At 39.3% G+C, this 24,549-nt stretch overlaps 1 protein-coding gene across 2 annotated transcripts in view; it reads left to right on the top strand.

Moving 5' to 3' along the window:
• HMCN1 (hemicentin 1) overlaps window positions 1-24,549 on the top strand; it is a 379,978-nt gene that overhangs the window by 56,929 nt on the left and 298,500 nt on the right. For both annotated transcript variants that reach the window (XM_067467610.1, XM_060774510.2), the window contains exons 2-4: window positions 5,218-5,288; window positions 13,500-13,658; window positions 17,080-17,202. In XM_067467610.1, coding sequence (XP_067323711.1) covers window positions 5,218-5,288; window positions 13,500-13,658; window positions 17,080-17,202 — 353 coding nt within the window. The remainder of the gene's footprint in view (window positions 1-5,217; window positions 5,289-13,499; window positions 13,659-17,079; window positions 17,203-24,549) is intronic.

Below are 24,549 nucleotides of genomic sequence, written 5' to 3'. Positions count from 1 at the left end.
AAGTCCCCATGGACAGCAAGTTAAACATGAGCCAACAATGTGATGTGGCGGCAAAAAAAGCCAATGGGATTTTGGCCTGCATCAATAGGAGAATAGTGTCTAGATCTAGGGAAGTAATGCTACCCCTCTATTCTGTTTTGGTTAGACCACATCTGGAATATTGTGTCCAATTCTGGGCACCACAATTCAAGAGAGATATTGACAAGCTGGAATGTGTCCAGAGGAGGGCGACTAAAAGGTCTGGAGAACAAGCCCTATGAGGAGTGGCTTAAGGAGCTGGGCATGTTTAGCCTGAAGAAGAGAAGGCTGAGAGGAGATATGATAGCCATGTATACATATGTGAGAGGAAGTCACAGGGAGGAGGGCGCAAGCTTGTTTTCTGCTTCCCTGGAGACTAGGACGCGGAACAATTCCTTCAAACTACAAGAAAGGAGATTCCATCTGAACATGAGGAAGAACTTCCTGACTGTGAGAGCCGTTCAGCAGTGGAACTCTCTGCCCCGGAGTGTGGTGGAGGCTCCTTCTTTGGAAGCTTTTAAACAGAGGCTGGATGGCCATCTGTCAGGGGTGATTTGAATGCAATATTCCTGCTTCTTGGCAGGGGGTTGGACTGGATGGCCCATGAGGTGTCTTCCAACTCTTTGATTCTATGATTCTATGATTCTAGAAGATCCATTCGGACAAAAACATATACTTGCCTACATTTTGTCGCCTATTGCCTATTCTGCTGTGGCGGGACAGTGTTTTGCAAAGAATAGTAATTAAAATTACCCCAGGAAGGCTAGGAATTATATTAATTCTTGCGCAAAGGTCTAGTTGTTAGTTCCAACTAGAGTAGACCTATTGAAGTTGATAAACTAATACTCCTCATGCAGATACTTTGAAAATAGATTTCAGTTGAGAACTACTGTGACCAAGACCCCTGTGACCAAGACCCCCAGCATTATTTAGTAGGGCTGGGCGGTTTCGTTTCGTTAATTCGTAATTCGTTAATAATTCGTTAATTTTTTTAATTACAAAATGATAACGAACCATTCTGGAGCAATTTTTTTAAAAAACGAATTTTTAAATAGTTTTGTAAATGCTTCGTATTTCGTTATTGTATTCGTTTCGTTATTGTTTTGAGGTCGTTTCGTTATTATTTCCGCATGTCTGGGGCAAGTTTTATGGTTGTTTTTTGTTTAATTAGTGAAAAAAAATTATAATATCACACCAACAGTCAACAACAGAGGGAGAGGGAAGCTTCAGAAGTTTTTGGAGGTTTTTTAGCGTATTTCGCGGTCGCGTCCGCCATTAACGAATCGATTCGTTATTGTTTCGGAAATCGATTCGTTAATGTTACCCAGGCCTATTATTTAGGTATCTTAGGTAGGAGTGAATGAATTTCTTATTTCCTGTTCATATTTTTTTCTGCTCCACCTTATAGTTTGTTCTCCTTGTGACAAAAAGGGAAGACTATCTAAAGTAAACTTTGCATGTGGAGCATATACGTACAGTTGTAGCTCTCAGCTTTTCTGGTGAGCCACATCAAGATTTTATTTGGTTTTGAGCTTCATCTGGTAGAGCCCAGTGTTAGTTTCTTGCAAATGAATGCTTGCTAATGCTCATCAACACAATATATGCCTAATTAGGCATATATTGTGTTGATGAGCATGAGCAAGCATTCATTTGCAAGCAATATATATGCCACGATGGCATCTGTGAATTACATAAACACACTCAAAATGAATTTGTTGTCAGTTTATTAAGATAGAGATTTATTTATTGAGATCATTTACTGTTTGTTTATTACTGAGGTTTCAATGTATGTTTTGGGTGGAAGGGATCAGCTTCTTATGAGCTGTCAAATCTGTTGGCAGATAGTGTTATGCAGTAGTGTTTGGTCAGTTGCTTAGGGACCATCCTAAACACCATCTTGGTTGCATTAACTTCAGTTTTGTGGATTTTCAGTTTTGAAAGACAAGGCCTTGTTCAGTGACATGCAAGTATGGCTTAGGGAAAAATTCTTGCATATGCAATCAATTTGGTATTTTTGAAAAAGAAGTTTTAAAATCCCCAAAACTAATTTTGATGATTGATATTTATCCTTTAGTTTTGCAACCAAAGAATAAAGTTCTAACATTCTTCAGTGTGAACAAACAAATTAATGACATATTGAAATCAGCTATATTGAAATCTGGTGCAGAAAGAAAAACCAGGCACATAGTTTGTGTGATTAATATATTTTTTTCTGAAACTTTTAAACTTTTAAAATAACCACTTGTTAGGTATGCTAGATTTAAAGGATGCAATTCTCTACAATCTTTCCCATCATAAAAAATACAAAACATCTGTAAGCAAAAAAGGTGACTTCAATTTATAGCAGATGTATAGATGAGAGTCCTCCAAGATGTCCCTCCTACACAGCTAAATAAAATCCAGATTATCTGCTTTGAACTGGATTATATGATAGTGTAGACTCAGATAATCCAGTTCAAAGCAGATAATGTGGATTATCTGCCTTGATATTCTGGATTATATGGCAGTGTAGAAGGGCCCAGAGTTGTTGTATGTCAGCCTGTTCATCCTGTGATTGTGTCTAATGATCGGGTTGCTTTGGATAATGAGAATGACAATGTTGTGTCTAATGATCAGGTTGCTTTGGAAGATGGGAATGACAATCAACTTGTTCATGCTCAAGTTGATTCCTCTGATTGGAATGGGGATGCTGTCCATGAAGATGTTCCTGAAGGGAATGGGGATGGTGGTCTGTTTCCCAGGCCTGGTTTTAGAGAAACAAAGTAGGGATATAAGTGCCAAGTACTGAATGTAGCTTCAGGCGAAGCAATGTTGGATTCACAATAAATTCTTCATGTCAAGTTCCTGGATCTTTGTCTTTGTTTTATTCCTGTTTTAAGTGCCTTTGCTGTTATTTTGCCTTTGAAATCAAGCCTCAAGTTTCACGGACTTCTTTGGACTATTTCTCTTTGGACTAATTGCTTCTTTTACTTCCTAATCAATTGGATGTAACTTTGCTAAATGTGCTGAGGAAGAAAGTAGCGAGACTGTTTTGACGTTCTAAAGATGCAAGCTGAGACTTCTCTGGTTCCTCTTCCCAGCGAAGAGGGTCAGTGAGTGATACCCAGTCATCAACTCAATCTGCTCACATCTTGCAAACTCAGGGCCATGGGTTCTTTTATTGAAATAATCTGTCCGTGGTGTGGTTTTCTTTTTTTCCTTCTTCCTTCAGCTCTACTGAACATTATCATTTTTTCCAATGAGTCATCCTATGTCCACAAGATATGATTGTTGTTGTGGTGACCATAGGTAAACCTATCATGGTGTTTAATTTATTCAGCAAGAGCTTGCTTTTTGACTTCATCAGACAAGCTACTCTGCCCATTGCAGGTCGCTTGTTTCCCTTTCAGCATGGAGCCCATTAAACTATGCATGTGTCCTTCCAGTCAGGCTCTGTGCTGAAAGGGTAGAGCAAGATGTGTACGGCACCTCATGAGAGGTTCCCATGCTGTCTTTGGAACAATGTGGTGGACACTTCCCACCATGGAATGGGTCCCAGGTAAGTCAGGCATTGCGGGGCATGGGGCAGTGGATCCCCCACGTCCCCGACTGAACTCTATGGATTTGTCGCAATGTGTGATAAATCCATTAGGCAATCTTTCGTCTTCTGATGAGGCAGAGGCAGAATGACTTGCCCATGGTCATCCAGTGAGTTTGCTCTCTCATTTATTTATTTTGTTGGCAATGATATCCATAGAAATCTCTTCTCACACTTTATTTCAAATTAGTTGATTTTCTTCTTATTAGCTTTCTTCTCTGTCCAGCTTTTACAACCATACTACTACTGAAATATGATATTTACTAGGGCTGGGCGGTTTCGTTTCGTAATTTCGTAATTTGTTAAAAATTTGTTATTTTTTTTGATAACGAAGCGATAACGAACCATTCAGGAGCATCTAAAAAATGAAACGAATTTTTAAATTCGTTTCGTAATTGCTTCGGATTCGTTTTGTATTCGTTTCGTTATCGTTTTGAAATCGTTTTGTTATTATTTCCACATGTCTGGGGCAAGTTTTATAGTTGTTGTTTGTTTAATCAGTGAAAAAAAAATATAAATATCACACCAACAGTCAACAACAGAGGGAGAGGGAAGCTTCAGAAGTTCCCCCTGTCCCATTTGGAGGTTTTTTAGCGTATTGCGCGGTCGCGTCCGCCATTAACGAATCGATTCGTAATTGTTTCGTAATTGTTTTGTAATTTATGAAATTTCGTAAATATCAAACTTTTTAAAAGAAAAATTTCGTAATTCTTTTAAAAATCGAAACGCAAAAACCCCCAAAAAACGAATCGATTTTAGAAACAATTTTTTTCCGTGGTTGCCCAGCCCTAATATTTACATTTTTAGAGTATTTATACCCACTCTTCAGCCAAAAAGGCTACCAAAGCATTTTACAAATTCAGTAGTTATGTACACTCAAGCTAACACTGTGCAATGATATCTTTTTACACCTGAACTTACCTAGTTCCTTCTGTGTCTTAGGGGCTTGTCTTCACTGACCACCTTGTGCTGATTCAGAAGTCATTCTTTGAAGTTTATATGATGTCCAATGATTACTAGTTCTTAATGTGGTGTTAGGGGGACTGGATTGCTTTAGTCTCTTGCTGAGGAAAGTTGGAAAATGTTCTGTAGTTCTGGCAAAAATCAAAAGCAGCCTGCACTTTGAACATGATGTGGACAACATAACCAGATCCGATGTGGAGCAGTCCACTGTCCACATGGGCCAGTGCCACAATCCCTTTTCCCTGTGATGACATGTGCAGGAGAAAGGGGGGCATCACAATTGTAGCTGCGGCAACTGCAGAGCTCAGGGGAAAAAAATCTTGAATTTATGGGATCTTTGCCATTTATTTGTTTGTGGGACATCATAATGTAGCTGACATGCCTGATATTCTTTGTGAATAAAATTTAATCTGCCATATTTTGTTTTTCAAGAATTCATCTGGGTAAAATCAAAGGATGTTGAAAGATAAAATGTATTTTCAAAGTTGGGGGAATATTTTTATTGACCTACCAAAATAGGACATTATTTCAGAACATGTCATCATTTATAGGCTATCGGTAAATTATGGTGTTTCATGTCAACATCTCATGATTCTTTTGAATCTGTTAACTCTCTCTGGGGTGTCCTTGGAGATTGATTCATTTCCTTTTTCTTCCAGAAATTGGTCCTGTAACAATTACCACAGATCCAAAGAAATTTCAGTATGAACTCAGGGAGCTCTATGTTCAGGTAAGTAGAGACTACTTTATAAGTTCAAACTGAGCACTGGAATTTCAGAGCATTCACTTTCAATTATTCCCAGTGTGTGCTTTGATAAATTCTTTGCATATGCTTTCTATTTGTTTTGTTATTTAAACATTTAAATGCCTTCATTTTACACATACCAGGACAATGTACAAATATACTTAGAAAATACAATATCCATTATTAAACAGTAGATGCATCTACACTATATAATTAATGCAGTTTGATACCATTTTAACTGTCAGGTCACTATCACGTGCCTTCTAGCATTTAGCTTTCTCTACCAAAGAGTGCTGGTGAAACCTGCCTCCTAGCTCACGCTGAAGCAAAGAGCACAGCAGGGGGCAGAGCAGCCTTCAATAGCCTGCAGCTCCGCCCCTGTCAACCACCTCCACCAAGTCTGGCCTCCTTAATGAGAGCATTCAACACCCCTCCCCCCCACCTACAACTTGGTTGCTTCACTACATCGGCTATTGCTGCAAGTAATGACAGTGTGAATAAATTGTCAATATTTGCCTGAGATAGTGCTTGCAGTCCTGGAGGGATTCGTACTTTTTTGCATCTCATAGACTTAGCATGGGGATTTGGTTAACCAGTTAAAATTCATGAGTAAACCAGGTTTTTTTTTAAAAAAATCTGAAACATTTCGGGGGGGGGGGGGGGGTTGAACCCCTAACCCCCTCCCCCTCGCTAAAGGCCTGAATCTGGAAGTCTGAGTGTTGTCATTTGAGGGCTCCTCTGAGTTTGAAGGAAGAAGGTTCATTTTCCCATCAGCCAGCAAACCTTTGAGATTGTTTTTCTGCCTTTTGCTGCCAAGTAAATTCTCTGCTGTATGAGGACTGAGTGTGTTAAAGACATCATTATAGGGTGAGGAGCAGAGTTGTTTTGAATACATATTTTGCAGGTTACACAAAGAAAGTCAATTGCTACCATTCTTCTGTTATCTCAATAAACTAAATCACTTTAATCCAGGTTAGACACAAAGAAATATTAAACTCCAAATTAAGTTGAGTGAGACAGAAAATTGAGGGATTTATTATTATTTTTAAAAATGATTTTTGTGGCATTTGTGTGCCTCTGAAGGAAGGGGTTTCCTTTTCAAAGCTCTGCAAAGTTGAGATGGGAGCGAGAACAAAAGGAAAAACGGCTTAATAGGAAAGGCCCAGCAGCCTAACTTTTGTGGCAAGAAGACAGATTTATGCTGCAGGGGAGGAAAAAAGAGAACATGTTTTTCATTAGTTAAAGAGCAGAAGAATTAATGTCATAATTTAATACTGCCAGAATATTGAGGCACTAGAACAATTTTCCAAATGTGGTTTTTGAGTACTCTTTACTGCTGAAATCATGGTGAATGAATTTCACAGACCCGCTGATTAGGGTCATTTAGGGATACAACAACAGGAAAACATTCAAAGGCATATCATGCTATGGCAGAAATCTAGCATTCCCAACACTCTATTTATGAAAAGAAGACATACACAGGCCAGTTGAGAATTAAATATGAATGCATGTGGTACAATGGTTTGGAGCAGCCCTTCTGCCTCATATTCTCCAGATGTGTTGTCTACAACTCCTGTCATGCCCAATAAGTTTGATAGGGATGATGAGAGCTATTTCCTAATACCCCAGGAGGGTACTAAAGTGGGGAAGAGTGGTTTAAAGCATTTTATGAAGATTGGATTATGACCCCCCCCCCCCCGGGTATGTTTACAGAAAATAAAGGGTAAATCTCCCACAACCAAAAGTCCCCACGGCCAGGCATGTAGCCGGGGGGGGGGGGGGCTCGGGGGGCTTCAGCCCCCCCCCAAAATTTTCATGGTGGTTCGCGAAAAGGCCTTACTGGTGCATTATTTAAACTGTTATGTTTATTCATATCATGATCTGATCACCATACTCAATATATCTCATATGCATGGGGGTATTGGGGTAATGATACAAAAGGTTTGCTAGGCTAGACCCTCTTTCACTCAGACTCAGCCCCCCCGAAACTCAGCCCCCCTGAACCCCCCCCCCTGAAAAAAAATTCAGCCCCCCCCCCAAAACGAAATCCTGGCTACGGGCCTGCCCACGGCTATTTGTTTGTGGCTAGTTATCCATAATAAATGTCCCAGAGAGTATTAAGAACAATGGATCCAATTGACTCCTCTGTTTTTATTCTTCACTCTCTTTGGTTGGTTAAGGGTATATTTTAGGCATAATGGACTTGCTATGATTGCTCAAATTGCCTCCACCATCTTCTTAAACTCAGCTTTAGCACCTTGAGAGATGCAGCTCTGAGATCATTCATAATCCCATTTCTTCCTCTAAACTGACTTAACATCCATGCCTGATGAACATGCCAGAGTTTTGTATGACCTGGTAATCTTGTACAATTTTTTCCCCTATTGTCACCGAACTAATTTCCTCAGGTTAAGGGAAACCATAGAATTAAAGATTCTCCAGTGACAGGATGTTGAACACTAATTTCGGCATTCTAATACCATGACATGAAATTTTGCTCTCTTATGTTACAGAGCAAACAGAACATCACTCAAGTTTTAATTGATATACTGATGGCAAGTTATTGATGTCATAGAATAGCTGACACCAATCTAGTCTCCTTCATACATGCTGAGCTATGGTTCCTATGGCTAAGTTTGATGGGTTTTATAGTTTAAAATATCTTGAAGGAAGACTACCATAATACTTTTGGGTACTTTTTGTATACAGTTTGTACTTGTTTCAAGACAATGCCCCCATCCCATAAACTGTTCAGTCCAGCTCTAGAATAAGCTTCTTGGTTGAGAACTCTGCCAGAGAGGATGCCAAGAATTTCGAATGACAGCCTATAAAGCAGTGGTTCACAACCTTTGGTACTTCAGGTGTTTTGGACTTCAACTCCCAGAAGTCTCAGTCAGTTTACCAATTGTAATTAATTGTGGGAGCTGAAGACCAAAACACCTGGAGGACCAGAGGTTGAGAACCACTGCTATAGACAGTGCAGATTTTGACAGTGTTTTGCTGGATTTATATCAAATGTAAGTCTAGTTCAGTGGTTCTCAACCTGGGGGCCCAGATGTTTTTGGCATACAACTCCCAGAAATCCCAGCCAGTATACCAGCTGTTAGGATTTTTGGGAGTTGAAGGCCAAAAACATCTGGGGACCCCAGGTTGAGAACCACTGGTCTAGTTCATGGTTCCAAACAAAAACCAGTCAGGTATTTCTAAAATATAATAGCTAGTATAAGGGTAAAGCTAATTCCTTACTCTTTGAACATAGTAATGGTTATCCAAAAGTACAGTGCTTCTTAACCTGAAGAATCCATCAGCCAGAATGACTAAGATCCATTCACAAACTTCTTCCTTATTAACTTCTAAAATTCCTTTGAAAGCTAGAAGAGGCAGTTGCTCTGACTGACTGTACATTTGTAGGGGTTAAAAATGCAAGACAGTCACAAAGGTAAAATAAGTGTAAGTAATAGGGCTGGGCGGTTTCGTTCGTTAATTTCGTAATTCGTTATTAATTCGTTATTTTTTTGATAACGAAGCGATATTGAACCATTCAGGAGCAACTAAAAAACGAAATGAATTTTTCCAATTCGTTTCGTAATTGTTTCGAAATTGTTTCGTTATTATTTCGTTATTATTTCCGTATGTCTGGTGCAAGTTTTATAGTCGTTGTTTGTTTTATCAGTGATAAAAAAAAATTATCACACCAACAGTCAACAACAGAGGGAGAGGGAAGCTTCAGAAGTTCCCCCTGTCCCATTTGGAGGGTATTTTAGCGTATTGCACAATCGCGTCCGCCATTAACGAATTGATTTGTTATTGTTTCGAAATTGTTTAAATATCGAACTTTTTAAAAGAAAAATTTCGGAATTCTTTTAAATAACGAAACGCAAAACCCCCCTAAAAACGAATCGAGTTTATTTATTTATTTATTTACTTACTTTACTTGTATACCGCAGTTTCTCAGCCCAACAGGCGACTCAACGCGGTTTACAACAAGGATAAGAATCAATCAACGATATACAATTTAAAACCATAAAAGCATAATATACAATATTGACACAACAATAGTTTAGAAACAAATTTTTCCGTGGTTGGACAGCCCTAGTAAGTAACATTAGTATCCCTTCAACACATCTTACAGACTCCCTTTATCTGATGTATCATCCTGAATTTAAAGGGCTTCCCCACCCATCTGATTCTTCCCCGTCACTTCTTCTCCCATATTTCACTATCTCCTCTGCTGCTGCTCACCCTGGACTCCATTGCCCATTCTCCCACCACAAACCTCAGTCTAAAATTTAAGGTCGTGGTGGGAAATTGAAGGAATTAGTGGTCAAATGACAGGGAATGGAGTATGGGAAAGGGAGTGATGAAGAAAGGGGTTTCAAATCTGGATGAGGCTTCAGTGGGAAAGTGGGGAGGGGAGCAGAGGAAGGAGTTTCAAACCCGGACGTTCCTTCAATGGGAAAGGTTGGGAAGGGATTGAGGGGCTGTTGGAAAGCCAATAAAGGAAAGCTAGGGCAGCATACAAATTGAAGTGTGGAGGTGGAGTTACTTAAAGGTTTGCTACAAACTCAAATATCCAAAATCATCAAACCTTGTGCAAGTCACACTCTGTCAGCCTTCAAGGAAAGCAAAGGCAAACCCCCTCTGTACAAATCTTGCCAAGAAAACATTGTTATAGGTTCACTTTAGGGTCTTTATGAGTTGGAAACAACAATAACATCATCTTTTGGAAATGAATTCTCCATGTGCTTTATTGATTAGAGTGCTGGATTTTAACCTAAAGACCTTGTCACACAGCTGCTGGAATAGCTGGACATCTTCTTGCATTGTCTGAGGGCATGGGCAATCCAGCACCCCATGATCTGTATCACCTGGCTCAAGTAAGGGTGATCTCATGGGGGAAGCATGGATCGCATGGCTTCCCTCTATGGATTTCAGTGCCGGCTTCACCCACAGAGCCCCGCTGGCATCATTTGGTGCAATAACACTGTTCTACAAATTTTCAGTTTTTCTCAGTTGCGGAAATGAAATGTGCCGTTTCTTAATAAATTTAACATGCTGAATTCAAATATAATAATTAAATGTGTTAATTGGCTCTGGTTTTTATGCAACAGCTATTTCAATTTTCTCCACAATAGGTAATTCTTTAATAATTATGATAATGCGCCTAACCTTATTGCATGTATATAAACCATGAATATTTACTAAATTTTAGTCAAATTATATTGCCAATAGTTTATACATGAGAAATATTTATTTAATTAGTCTATTGTTTATGTTTGTGCAGCAAGAAACTATATTAGTAGGCCTAATGCAGTTGAAAAGTCTGAAAGTTTAAATGTCGCTTTAATCGTGACTTTAGTTTATATCCTGTTTGCTTCTCTTGACTTTTCTTTTGTATTCCAGGAAAGGATTGTCTCTTACAATGCTCCAGCAGTAGTCTGACAGCATTGACGGAGTCCATTTGCCTTGATATCTTTTTTCCATAGTGCTTTATTTACACACGTGCGAGGCATAACTACAGTAAAAAGAACAATGTAAAAGGATGTTTAACGATACTGTCTCAGTCTTCAACTGACTGACCCTCACTGTTCAAAAGTCTGGCCTTATATAGGGCTTTCTGGCTTTTGCACACGGCACTAATACTGCGTCATCAAACTTTCTAGAGTATTCTAGACTCTTCCATAGTGTAAGTCGCAACATGCATTTTTTTCAACCATACGTGATCATGTGATTGCTTATATCATAAAAACTAGAGCTAATATACATTTTTAAATGTCATTTTCGTTTTCAGCACCCCCAAATTATAAAAGAACAGCTATTTTCAGGCCCACAACTTTCTAGAATCTTCCATAGTGTAAGTCGCAACATGCATTTTTTCAACCATATGTGATCACGTGATTGCTTATATCATAAAAACTAGAGCCAATATACAGTTTTAAATGTCATTTTCATTTTCAGCACCCCAAAATCATAAAAGAACAACTATTTTCAGGCCTGCAACTTTTTCTCCGTTGAACAGTGTAATAAAGGATGGCTGGACAGGCTGAGCACAGGTCTTGAGGGTGAAGAAATACACACATCCTCACACACAAGGCAGGACAGTGGGATGCCACCACTGTATATTAAACATTTCTTTTCTGCCACCAAATATTTATTAAGGTTTCTTTTGCTGCCACCTTCTATTGTTTCATAGGCCACGTCCTTGCCACAATGTTTAAGACACACAAACTCTTCAGGTGAAATAAAACAAGAAATATGTTGTTTATTTTGTTTTTGAACAGTAAAGATGCATCGTGGTTTCAATAAATTGACAGGCTTTACTTTTACAGAGAATGGTTCTGTAACTTCAGTTTCTTACAAGCAATGTTCCACACACACAAAGGTATATAAACAGGTTATTCTGAACCTTTTGAATATCTTTCCACACCAGCACTATAGAGGCCTAACTATATCTCTTACTCCTTCTCCCTGGCTTTAACTATTTTCCTCAAAGAGGTATCTTTTAATCACAGTTCCCAAAACTCTTCTTCCTTCCCTTCAAAACTCCTAACTAACTCTTTAAACACCAAACTCCCAACTGACAATTATGGCTACTTTAGCTCCTTCCTTTCCATTTGGCTCCACCCATCTCCAGTTGCTAACTTCCAGCTGTGAAACTGCCTGATCGCTTCACCCCCTTGCCCTCCTTAGCTTTCCTAGGCCAGGCCTGTTGACTGCCTTTACACTAACCCTGTAAGATAGGCCAATCCATTACATTTGGCATCAAAATTTTGTTCTTTTACAAGTCTTATCTGAAGGATCAGGCCTGAAATTGGTCTTCAGGATGGTGCATTTAAAAAACCAATCTGGATTAAGATAAGCTTACATAGCTTTGCTGCTTTGATACTAAAAAAAAAATCTGAGAACTTTTGCGTTTCCTCAGAAGGTTGATTGTTCACACCAAAAGTGTTGAAAGCAGTGGTTGAATTAATTCAGAATTTATATTGCTTGCTTACATTTCATATCAGCTTTGACTAAGAGCAATGTTGTGGTTTGGATGTTGGATTAGGATTGTGAGAGTTCAAATCATCACTCAGCCATGGAAACCCACTGGGTGGCCTTGGACAAGTCTAATACTCAGGGGCGGCTCGTCCATTATGCGAAGTAAGCGGTCGCAGAACACTTTTTTTTTGCCAGGGGCGCAGAGGCGCCTCTGTAAATGCCCCTCGACCGCCACTTGAGAAGCGCCCCTTTAGCTCACAACAGCCCTAGCAGTCCGGGGGGAGCCTCGGCTTTCTTGCCTCGCTGCCAGGTGATCCTCTTCCCAAAGGGGCCAGGCCCTTGAGCCTCACCTAGCCCCTCTCATTCCTGCTCCACCTGGCCACCGGGTGCGTGAGCAGAGCCGGCACCCAATCGTTCTCGGCGTTCGATCCCTTCCCCATGACCGGCTCCCTTTCCCGATCCCCTGGTGCTCCACCCGCCTCCTCTCCTCTCCCCAATCCACGGGTGGGCCAAGGGGCGGATCCGCCGCGTCTGGCCCGCTTCAGGTCCGGAGGCATATCTGAAGACCCCAGCGTGCGCACCAAAAGTCGCCTCTTCTCCTGACTTTCTCTTCAGCCATTGGGACCAAGAGAGAGAGAGAGACAGAGAGAGAGAGAGAGAGAGCCTCCGGCTGGAGGTATCTCCCACCTCTGCTCCCTCCTTTGTTTTTGCGCCTACCTTCAGGAAAGGTGGGCATCTCCACCTCTCTCTCTCTCTCTCTCGGTTCCAATGGCTGAGGAGAAAGTCAGGAGAAGAGGTGACTTTTGGTGCACATGCCGGGGTCTTCAGGCACGCCTCCAGACCCAAAGCGGGCCAGGCAAGGGAGCAAGTGCGGCAAGTGTAGTTACTGGGATGTATAGTTCACCTACAATCAAAGAGCATTTTGAACTCCACCAATGATGGAATTGAACCAAATATGGCACACAGAACTCCCACAACAAACAGAAAATATATATAAATGATTGGTTGGGGGGGGGGGCGCCAAAATACTGTTTGCTTACCATTGAAAATTACCTAGGGCCACCTGTGCTAATACTAAATCTCATTTGAATAAATCTTGTCAAGTAAATTGTGTGATAGGATTGCCTTAAGTCACAACTGACTTGAATGTATATAACAATAATAATTTTTTACTATTTTTATTTGTTTATTTCCTCATTTGGCATTTGTATACAGGGAGGTGGTGACTGTCCAGAAATGAGTATTGGAGCCATCAAAATAGCTCTTGAAATTTCTCTTCCTGGTTCGTTCATCTATGTCTTTACTGATGCGCGGTCAAAGGACTACAGACTGACTCATGAAGTCCTGCAGTTGATTCAACAGAAACAGTCGCAGGTAAGAGGATCTTGAATTTCTGATTGCTACCGTTCTTTAAAATTGATTATCAACTGTCTTATTATGTAGATCACAACATGGATCAAATATAGTAGTGCCTGCTATGAAGTAAATCTAGTTAAAATGATCCTAAAAGGACAGTAGAATGATGTCTAGCATAAGGGCTTAATACCTTAATGGCTAAAGAGAGAATTTTGTGGGCAGTGGTAGTTGATGACTCCCATATCAATGGGTCAGCGAACCTGCTCATGGGTTTTTTCCATGATGGTGAAATTATTTGGGAACTACAGTTGGGAACCTTGGATTTGTTGTTGTTCATTCGTTCAGTCGTCTCCGACTCTTCGTGACCTCATGGACCAGCCCACGCCAGAGCTCCCTGTCGGCCGTCACCACCCCCAGCTCCTTCAAGGTCAGTCCAGTCACTTCAAGGATGCCATCCATCCATCTTGCCCTTGGTCGGCCCCTCTTCCTTTTGCCTTCCACTTTCCCTAGCATAATTGTCTTTTCTAGGCTTTGCTGTCTCCTCATGAGCAGTCGGGCTTTATTTCCTGGAGGAACCTTGGATAGCTCCTTTAAATGTCAGTGAATATGAAAACCATGACCCACCACAGGTTGTAGAGAAAGAGCAAGCAGGAAACTTAGTGGAAGTGAGGATGAAATGGAGTGCTATAGAAGAAAGAATAGGTGACTGAACCACTAAACAAGAGCATTCTGCTAGCCAGCATTCACTGAAATGATTACAGGTAGTCTCTAAGTTATATTATTTATATATTTATTTATTTACCATATTTATATCCCACCTTTCTCAGCCCGAAGGCAACTCAAGGCGGTTTACAGTCAGCAGAATTTGATGCCCCCAACAACATAAAATAAAATTTAAAAACTTTTAGCAATTAATATAAAAACCATACAAAACCAATAAAAACATAAATCCTCATAAAACATAAATTATTTTCCAATTCACGTTGTCCAGTCGTTCCACAGATCTATATTTGCCTGTTACACTGCATTTGCAAGTGCTTGCTCAAAAAGCCAGGTTTTAAGATTTTTATAAAATGTTAGGAGGGAGGGGGCTGATCTAATATCCCTAGGAAGGGCGTTCCACAGCTGAGGGTCCACTACTGAGAAGGCCCTGTCTCTCATCCCCACCAAACACATCTGTCAAGAAGGTGATACCGAGAGCAGGGTCTCCCCAGATGTTCTTAGAGTCCTAGATGGTTATAAACATCTGACTTACAAACAACTCATACAACCTCATCACAAGGGCAGGATGTTGGCGACATACACCGACTCTGCTCTACATCACCCATGGAGCCCACCAGCTCCCATCAAATAATGCTCGCAGGGATCTGTGGGTGAAGTAGGGGAGAGCCCGCGCATGCCGTCACCGTGGCAACATGGGAGCCTTCCTGTGTTGCCATAGAAAGTCAAAACTTGACTATGGGACCAAGCCTTCGGGCAGTAAGCAATACAAGGAATGATCAGGGATTACGTGGAATTGATATTTGACATTTGGAATGGTCTTGGATCAAAATTACTGGATTATGTGATTTTAATATTTATATTAATATGTTTTTAACTCCATGTTTTGATTGTCTAAATGTTGTTACGTTTTTAATGATCTAATTGATAATTATATGTTACGGTTGTTCCACGTTAGGTTTTATATGTATGTGAGGCATTACATTTTGTTATAAATATGCTTGAAACCACTTTGAGTCTCCCTGCCTCCTGGGTTGAGAAAAGCGATATACAAGAGAAGCCAATAAATAAATAAATAAATAAATAGGAAACCACATCATCAACGTTTCCCTTATGATCAGCTGATTCGGAAACCGGGTTTTGCCGGGGGATGGGGCGCCAGATTCCCCATGTTCCCCAATGATGTGAGATGGCAATGGGCCATGTGACAAGGTCGATAGTCAAGAATGGGGATGAGACAATAGGAAGTAAGATAAATCTACCCCCGGGAAGGGAAATTCACTCCTTAAAGAGTTATCGTGGGGAAAATGTGTCTCTACCAAAGCTTCATCATCAATCCTTGTTTCAACAAGCTTTTTTTTTCAAAATTCAATTATCATAGGAACAGAAAGTAAGGCGAAATCTTAGGAACAGGGGCACAAACAGCAAAGCAAACTGTGCAGGGGAGTTACCCCTTCCCTATGCTATCAAAAAAAGCACACACACACATCCAGAGTTTCCCTTAAAAATGTACCTGTTCTGACCTATATATAAATTCAACTTAAGAAAAAACCCTACAGATTCTGTCATGTTCAATACTCGGGGACTACCTATACTAATATTTTTCAGTGATGATCTCTTAGCATTTCTTGAGTGTTGCAGCAAAGGGCTAACCAGCTTTCTTTGACATGTTTCCAGCAGCTGCTCTCTGTTTTTGATTATTCAGGCCTGGGAGTCCCACTGGTCATTCTTTCTAGGAAGCAAGACCTGGAGTCAACAGCTGGATAGGAGTGGAAAATAAAATAAAATAATAGAAAGCATCTTGGAAACAAAGGGACTTAGTGTCCAAGTTTTTACTAGGGCTGGGCGGTTTCGTTTCGTTAATTCGTAATTTGTTAAAAATTTGTTATTTTTTTTATAACGAAGCGATAATGAACCATTCTGGAGCAACTTAAAAATGAAACGAATTTTTAAATTCGTTTAGTAAATACTTCGGATTTGTTATGTATTCGTTTCGTTATCGGTTTGAGGTCGTTTCGTTATTATTTCCGCATGTCTGGGGCAAGTTTTATAGTTGTTTTTTGTTTAATTAGTGAAAAAAAAATTATAATATCATACCAACAGTCAACAACAGAGGGAGAGGGAAGCTTCAGAAGTTCCCCCTGTCCCATTTGGAGGTTTTTTAGTGTATTGCGCGGTCGCGTCCGCCATTAACGAATTGATTCGTTATTGTTTCGTATTTGTTTCGTTAATGTTTCGTAATTTTTTTACATTTACGAAATTTCATAAATATCGAACTTTTTAAAAGAAAAAATTCGGAATTCTTTTAAATATCGAAACGCAAAAACCCCCAAAAAACGAATCGATTTTAGAAACAAATTTTTCCGTTGTTACCCAGGCCTAGTTTTTACCTCTGCATTTAATTGGGATCCTAGTTTGGCAATTCCAGCAGTTATTTTTGCTTTTCGAAAATAGTTGTGACTAATAAAAATGTGTAATTACAGGAAGCATTAATGAATGTTATGAAACAGCAGGTCAATCTTTTGAGCGGCCAATATGGTACTGTTCTTCTGAAAGTTATTATACTAATTACTTGTGACTGAAAATATTAAATAAAGCATATCCACTAAGGGCCTAATGTATATTCTTTCAGCTAACTGATTTCTGATGCTTTTCTTTTCCTATTCTTTTCAATAGTATGACTATTTTAAATGGCTTTCCCCACCTTTCCCCCCTATAGGTTGTATTTGTCCTAACAGGAGACTGTGATGATAGAGCACATATTGGTTACAAGGTCTATGAAGAAATTGCTTCAACAAGTTCTGGTCAAGTTTTTCACCTGGACAAAAGGCAGGTTAATGAGGTATGAAAGAACATTTCAATTATGTTGCTGCACTTATATGATCTCCTTTGGTGATTTTATTTATTATATCAGTATCTGCCCTTCTCCACTCTGTTCAAAATGGTATACATGGACTGGTTATATTTTGCTTTTACAACCTCCCATAACAGGGAATAACTGATCTAGTTCATGTCAATTTTACTCCATTCTGTTGCTTTCCTGCATCTACATATTTAATTTAAAAATCTGCACCAAAATAGTATTTACAGGTTGAGCTAAGACCTGTATCACAACATTCAGACATATTTAAAATCTGAAGCATAGATATGTTCTGAGTCACACATTATCTCAAAGGGCGAGAACAAGTCAGTTCATATAGTATTTCATAAACTTCAAATTCTTAAAACTGACTTATTGAGAAAGTTGCTCAAAAGCACTCAGTGAACTTCATTGTTGTGCCCAAATTTGAAACATGATCTATCCTTTGGATGCAATTTAAGGAAAACCTTCCAAAACTATAATAATGAGTCCTGTCTATTCATAATTATTACAGTTTAGCTAACCACGATTTTCATCTCCTTCCCAACATCTCTCTCGTCCTTAAGTTCACTATTCACTGAAATATGGTATCCCTGGTTGTTACTCTATTTAGAATGCATGATTTCTCAGTCAGTCTCTTTCAACATTACCTCCTTCCCTTGTCTCCTTATTGTTGATGATGATTCCTTCAGTCGCTTCTGACTCTTTGTGACCTCATAAACTAGCCCACACCAGAACTCTCTGCCATTGCCACCCCCAGCTCCTTCATAGAATCATAGAATCAAAGAGTTGGAAGAGACCTCATGGGCCATCCAGTCCAACCCCCTGCCAAGAAGCAGGAATATTGCATTAAAATCACCCCTAACAGATGGCCAGGTCAAGCCAGTCACTTCAAGAATAACATCCATTCATCTTGCCCTCTTGCTTTTTCCAGCATCATTATCTTCTCCAAGCTTTCCTGACTTCTCATTATGTGGCCAAAGTACTTCATCTTTGACTCTAATATCTCCTACTGTGGCTAAATCAGGGATGGCAGGAGAGCTTGGATGCTACCTTGACCCTTTGAGGAAATACTTGCAATAAATCTATGGCTTCTGTGCTTCTGGATTTGAGACAGCAACATTGGTTAAATGTTTTTGTTATTTTATTGTCCAGTTGTAAAGAATATTGAAGTCAGGAGCAGATTTAGAGTGAGAGGGTAAGAACAGTGGAGATACATGTTAATAGGGAGAAAAAAAAGTATAGACAGCTAATATTGTGTTAACGCCGAAATGTGTAAAATATGCATAGTGAGTGTTCACAACAGTAGTATCATACAACACCCGTAACCATAGGATCGACACCTGCAATTTTACAAATCCATGTCAGACAAAATATGTCCTTTTAAAGTGTTTTCTACAATTCTATGGTAATCTTTGGCCAGAAGTACTTTACTGCAATAAAGTTCACTATTATTTACAGTTGCATGTACTGTACAGATAATGGGTATAGGGATTGTACTGTAATTGGTGATAACCTAACTATCCTCACATTGTTAATCTCAATCAACAATTTTAGTGATACAGGAAACCAGTTACTTAATAAATTTAAAAAAGAGTTAAATTTTTGTTTTTAGTGCTTATTCTGGTATTTCCATGCCCGAGCTTTCCTTTGGCATTCCATTTCAGAAGCAGCAGCACAACTACCTCATCATCATATTCATCATCATCATCATCATCATCATCATCATCATCATTTAATTATTTATTAATCGCCCTCCATCCGAGAATGTTCCAGGCGATTTACAGCTAAATTGTAAAAGATAAAATACATACATACAAAAATTAAAAAATTAACAGGGATCGAATGCTCTATTATATTATGTAGTGATGTGTTTTAATGCTGTTAAATGTTTATACTGTTTATATATGCTGTATATTTTGAAAGGCATCGAATTTGTGCCTTTGTTTGTAAGCCGCCCTGAGTCCCCCCTCGGGGGTGAGAAGGGCGGGGTATAAGTAACTGCAATAATAATAATAATAATAAAAAGCCAGGTCTTAAGTACTTGAGTAAAAGGCCCTAAGTCACACATGGCTCTCATGTAGGGCAGCAAGGAATTCCATAAGGCAGGGGCAGAAATAGAAAAAGCCTTTTTTCTGGTCCTTTCCAAGTGCACTTCTCTAGGACCCGGTATATAGAGTAAGTCACGTTGGGCTGGTTGTTGCGGCCTCTGATGATGGGAGAAGGAGAGGCGGTCCCTAAGGTACAACGGACCCTGGCCGTAAAGAATTTTAAAGGTCAGAACTAACATCTTATACAGGCCACGGTACTCAGTTGGAAGCCAATGTGAGTGTTGCAGCACAGGTGTTATATGGCATTTCATGGGCCATGAAATGCCATATAACACCTGTGGCCATGGTAAATTGGCATGGAAATGGGGCACTCCCGAAGGATCATACTCAGCCTCACCGGCACCAGCAACTTCCCCATCACACACAGGGAATCATTGCCATGCAGCTTACCCCTGCAATGGCCCCATGGCTTCAAATGGAACACAGGAAGCCTACCATGTCCCCGGGGCAGCATTATAGGATGCTTGTGCCCCAGTTGAGTCATAGAGCCCAGTGGAAATTCACCTACATCATCTGATGGCCTGTGTGAGGCTCCATGGCTCAACTGGGGCAGAAGCATCCTACAATGCCAAAATGATGTTATGTGATGCAGTCGTATGTCTATACAACTATGTCCATGGAGACTATTCATAAGAGCAAGGAGAAATGAAACAATACCATGGACAGCCTTTTCCATGAATTTGTGATTGTTCCATGCTTCTATACATCCAGTCAAACCTCATGGAGTAATGCAACATGCCAATCTGTCTCTGGTTGAGCCCAGTCACACTGTGCTAGGGGCCAGAGTAGAATCACATCAGACAACAACCATGACATATTGCCAATTTATTTTAAACTATTCCAATTATATTCCACTTTTTTTCAATGTATGGTCCAAGGTAGTATGAATTGAAATGTAATACAGTCAAAACAAAGATAAAAAGTAGTGAAAATAAGTGAGTATGTTATAAATGTTAGTAAACAAAGCTTTAAAAGAAGTAGACACATACTAAGGATGACTAAAAATACATACTAAGGATGACACATACTAAGGATGACTAAAATGTCTCATCCATGCAGAGAGTTAGCATCTTTGCCTGCTTGGAGTAAAACTAGGGGTGGTGGTGGGGGGGTGGTGGTGGTGGGCAACACCCTAGTTTCATGGGTGAAAAAATTCCACAAGCCTGGGAGCAGGCACAGAGAATGCTCTTCTTTGTGTCTTCATCCCCTGAGAACCTTTTTTTTCTTGGTCAGCATAATATCCTCAGAATTTCCTTGGTTGACACAACTCTTGGGCATTCCTGAGCTGGCCATTCCATTATATTTTTAGTTTCCTATATTCGAGCCATTCACCGAAAGAAAAAAGCAGGTTGAAGGTGCAGTGTCAAGGCTCTATGATCTTGTTCCTCTTCCAAGCCTTTTCAGGTTCCACATTGTTGTTGCAGACAATAGTTGTTTCGCAAGCTCTGTTGATTTTAATTTGCTGAATCAAAAATTCAGATGTTGTTAATTTGGGTAATCTGAATCAGCTGTCATGGTTGTAAACATTCCCTAGGACTTCCCGATACATACAAAAGGTCTGTCAGCTGTTTGGTGGTATTTTTCAGAAAGATATAAATATTCTTTTTTGGTGGGAAAATTAATAGTTTTGGGTTGTTTGGTCAGAGTTTTGACTGTTTTATTGTTCCATGTTTTTGTTTAAGAACATATTGATCATTTAGTCTTGGATGGCAGTATGTTTTTCTGTTTGCAGATCTATATACATTGTACTTGGATTTGTTGAGACTGTTGTAATGAGTTTTAGTTAAATAAATGTGCTTTGAGAATTTACAATTTGTCCTTCATAAGAAAGCATTTTTGTATGTGGTAGCTGGAGACTGAGTGGCCTTATTTATACAATGGCCATGATGGATTAGGGAGGATAGGAGTTGTATTCCTATAGGGTTGTGAAAAGCTGCTGTCAGATGTAGAATAAGGGGGTTAAAGAAATTATAATAGCATTTTTGTTTGCTTATACAGTGAAGTGAGTGCTGCCTGCATTCATGTAAAGCTGGATTATATAAAGAGTAGGGCTGTCCAAACACGGAAAAATTTGTTTCTAAACTCGATTCGTTTTTTGGGGTTTTTTGCGTTTTGTTATTTAAAAGAATTCCGAAATTTTCCTTAAAAAAGTTCGATATTTACGAAATTTTGGAAATCATAAAACAATTAAGAAACAATTATGAATCGATTACGAATCGATTCGTTAATGGCGGCCGCAATCACGCAATATGCTAAAAAAACTTCTGAAGCTTTCCTCTCCCTCTGTTGTTGACTGTTGGTGTGATAATTATATTTTTTTTCACTGAGAAAACAAACAGCAACCCTAAAACTTGCACCAGACATGCGGAAATAATAACGAAACATTTACGAATCAATAACGAATCAATAACGAAACAATTCCGAAACGAATTGGAAAAATTCGTTTCGTTTTTAGTTGCTCTTGAATGGTTCAATATCGCTTCCTTATAAAAAAATAACGATTTTTTAACGAATTACGAAATTACGAAACGAAACCGCCCAGCCCTAATAAAGAGGTTAGTACCTTTTGTGTATGGTGCATATGTGGACATATGTATCAAAAACCAAGCATGCACTCTTTGTTCCCCGGCATTAACAATATTATTTACACAGTCCATATTTGTGTGGTATCTATTACAGCAAGAAGAAAATTGTATTGCAGTGACAACAATGGCCAAATGGAATTAGAATAATAGCATCTTAGAGCTGGAAGGGACCATAAGGAACATCTAGTCCAAACTCCTGCTATTCAGGAATAAAGCACTTCTGAGAGACAATCATTCAGGCTCTGTTTGAAGCTCTCCATAGGTGAAAAGTTCACCACCCTTTAAGGCAGTCTATTCCGCTGTCAAACTCTTACAGTCAAGTAATTACTAGCGTTTAGGTGGAATCTTTTTTTTGTACAGGCAGTCCCCAAATTATGAAGAAGACAGGTTCTGTAGGCTTGTTCTTAAGTTGAATTTGTTTGTAAGTTGAACATGAACATTTTTAAAGTGTAACTTCAACTAAGTGTGTGTGTGTGTGTATGTGTGTGTGATTTGGATAGCATAGGAAAGGGTTAAAACCCCTGTGGTGTTTGTTTTGCTGTTTGTGTCCTTATTCAGAAGATTTCACCTCACTTTCTGTCCCTGGGACAATTGAAAAAATTGTCTTGTTGTGGAAACAAGGATTAGTGAAAAAGTTTGAGTGGAGATATCTTTTTCCCATGATAACTCTCTCAGAAGTGAGTTTCCCTTCCTATGGGTAGATTTTTATTGTCGAAGGCTTTCATGGCTGGAATCACTCAGTTCTTGTGGGTTTTTTTGGGCTATATGGCCATGTTCTAGAGGCATTTCTCCTGACGTTTCGCCTGCATCTATGGCAAGCATCCTCAGAGGTGAGGTCCTCACCTCTGAGGATGCTTGCCATAGATGCAGGAGAAACGTCAGGAGAAATGCCTCTAGAACATGGCCATATAGCCTGAAAAAACCCACAAGAACTGTATGGGTAGATTTATCTCACTTCCTGTTGTCCCACTTCCATTCGTAAGTTGAATGTTTATAATTTAAGGACTACCTGTGCTTTGAATTTATTGATTTGTCTTTCTTTTTTTACATAACATCCCTTCATCTATACTGTGTAAAGTATTATTACCTTATTGATGAGCATTTTGATTCAAATTAGGATCCCCATAGAACAGACTATACATGTAGGCTGCAAATAACCATCTAGGAATAAGTCATACTGAAACTAACAGGATTTTTGAATAAATCTCCACAAGCCTGCACTGTTAAACTTGTATAACAATCATTTTCTTCCTCCCACATTATGCATAGCCTGGCATAGAAATGATAAAGAAAATGGCTTCAGTTTATAACATACACTGACATTTGTTTTGGAGTGCAAATAACATTCACCATTATAAAGCTACCTAAGGCTCCCAGTGGGGGGCATGGAGAAGCCGTCACTCTACAGTCTGCATTGCCTGCCTTATCTTGCCTCTCATCCCATGGCGGAAGCACTTTCACCTGGCTTCCCCCATTGCTGGCAGTGGCATGTGCCAAAGCAGCATCTCCCCTTTTGGCATGGAGCTTGGCCCATGTGATGAGGTAGTAAAACACACTAATTTGAATATTCCCATATATATGAAAACCAGATCTGTGAGCTTGTTGGGAAGATACGGTTTACAGCACCCTGTTTGTGCAACTTGAAGAAAGCCTCCTTCCTGTATGATGATATTTTCTTTTTTGCTTTAATTTTAAAGTTAAGTTTTCCACTTGGAAGTACTAGTAAAACAAAACTAGCCAAATCTGTCTTTAAAAAATGTTGTATGTTATAAAGGAGGACTTGCTATTTTCTCCTTTCAATTGACACTGGAGCTTAGAGTTTCCTGAAAAAACATGAAGGCAAAATATTAATTGAAAATATTTCCTTAGAATCCTTACTCTTTGTATACACAGATAGTTTAGATTTGACTTGGTATAAATAAAATTATAGTCAGTGGCATATCCAGAAAAAAAATTGGGTTGGGGGGTGGTGGAGGAAAAAAAAGCAAATCATGAAGAGTAGTTCCATAACACAAAATAATTTAAATAGTATAGTTCATTCTATATTTTATATAGACTTAATTAAATCAATTTGATTTATTTATTATGTCAGGAGCGAACTAAAAAGTTGTATTGAATTGAAAAAAAACAAACAAAACTCAAAGTTTGCAAACTTAGTAATTGCTTAAATGTCCTTTGACCAGTAGCATGTCTCATTAAGAGCCACATCCACTGCTTTAGCGTGGTGAGATGTGTTCCACACTGGGCATGCATACTCAGCAGAGTAGCATAGCGCAAGGGTAGATGTCTTCACTGTATCAATTTGATGTGTGCTTCTCATAGACTTAACATGGGGATTTGGGTAAACCAGTTAAAATTCATGAGTAAACCAGTTTTTTTTTAACCTGTAAAATTCCAGTGGGGAGTTGAACCCCCCCCCCCCCCCCCCACCGGGTTACAGTTCAACAATTGTTACTCTGTGAAAGTGAGTCATTTTAGATAAGTATAGTAGGGCTGGGCGGTTTCGTTCGTTAATTTCGTAATTCGTTATTAATTCGTTATTTTTTGATAACGAAGCGATATTGAACCATTCAGGAGCAACTAAAAATCGAAACGAATTTTTCAATTCATTTCGTAATTGTTTCGTAATTGTT

Source organism: Anolis sagrei, chromosome 4 (genome assembly GCF_037176765.1).
Source record: "Anolis sagrei isolate rAnoSag1 chromosome 4, rAnoSag1.mat, whole genome shotgun sequence".
In the NCBI taxonomy this organism is placed as follows: Eukaryota; Metazoa; Chordata; class Lepidosauria; order Squamata; family Dactyloidae; genus Anolis; species Anolis sagrei.
The sequence above is the reverse complement of the archived record's forward strand: the minus strand, read 5'-3'. Positions and strand labels throughout refer to the sequence as shown.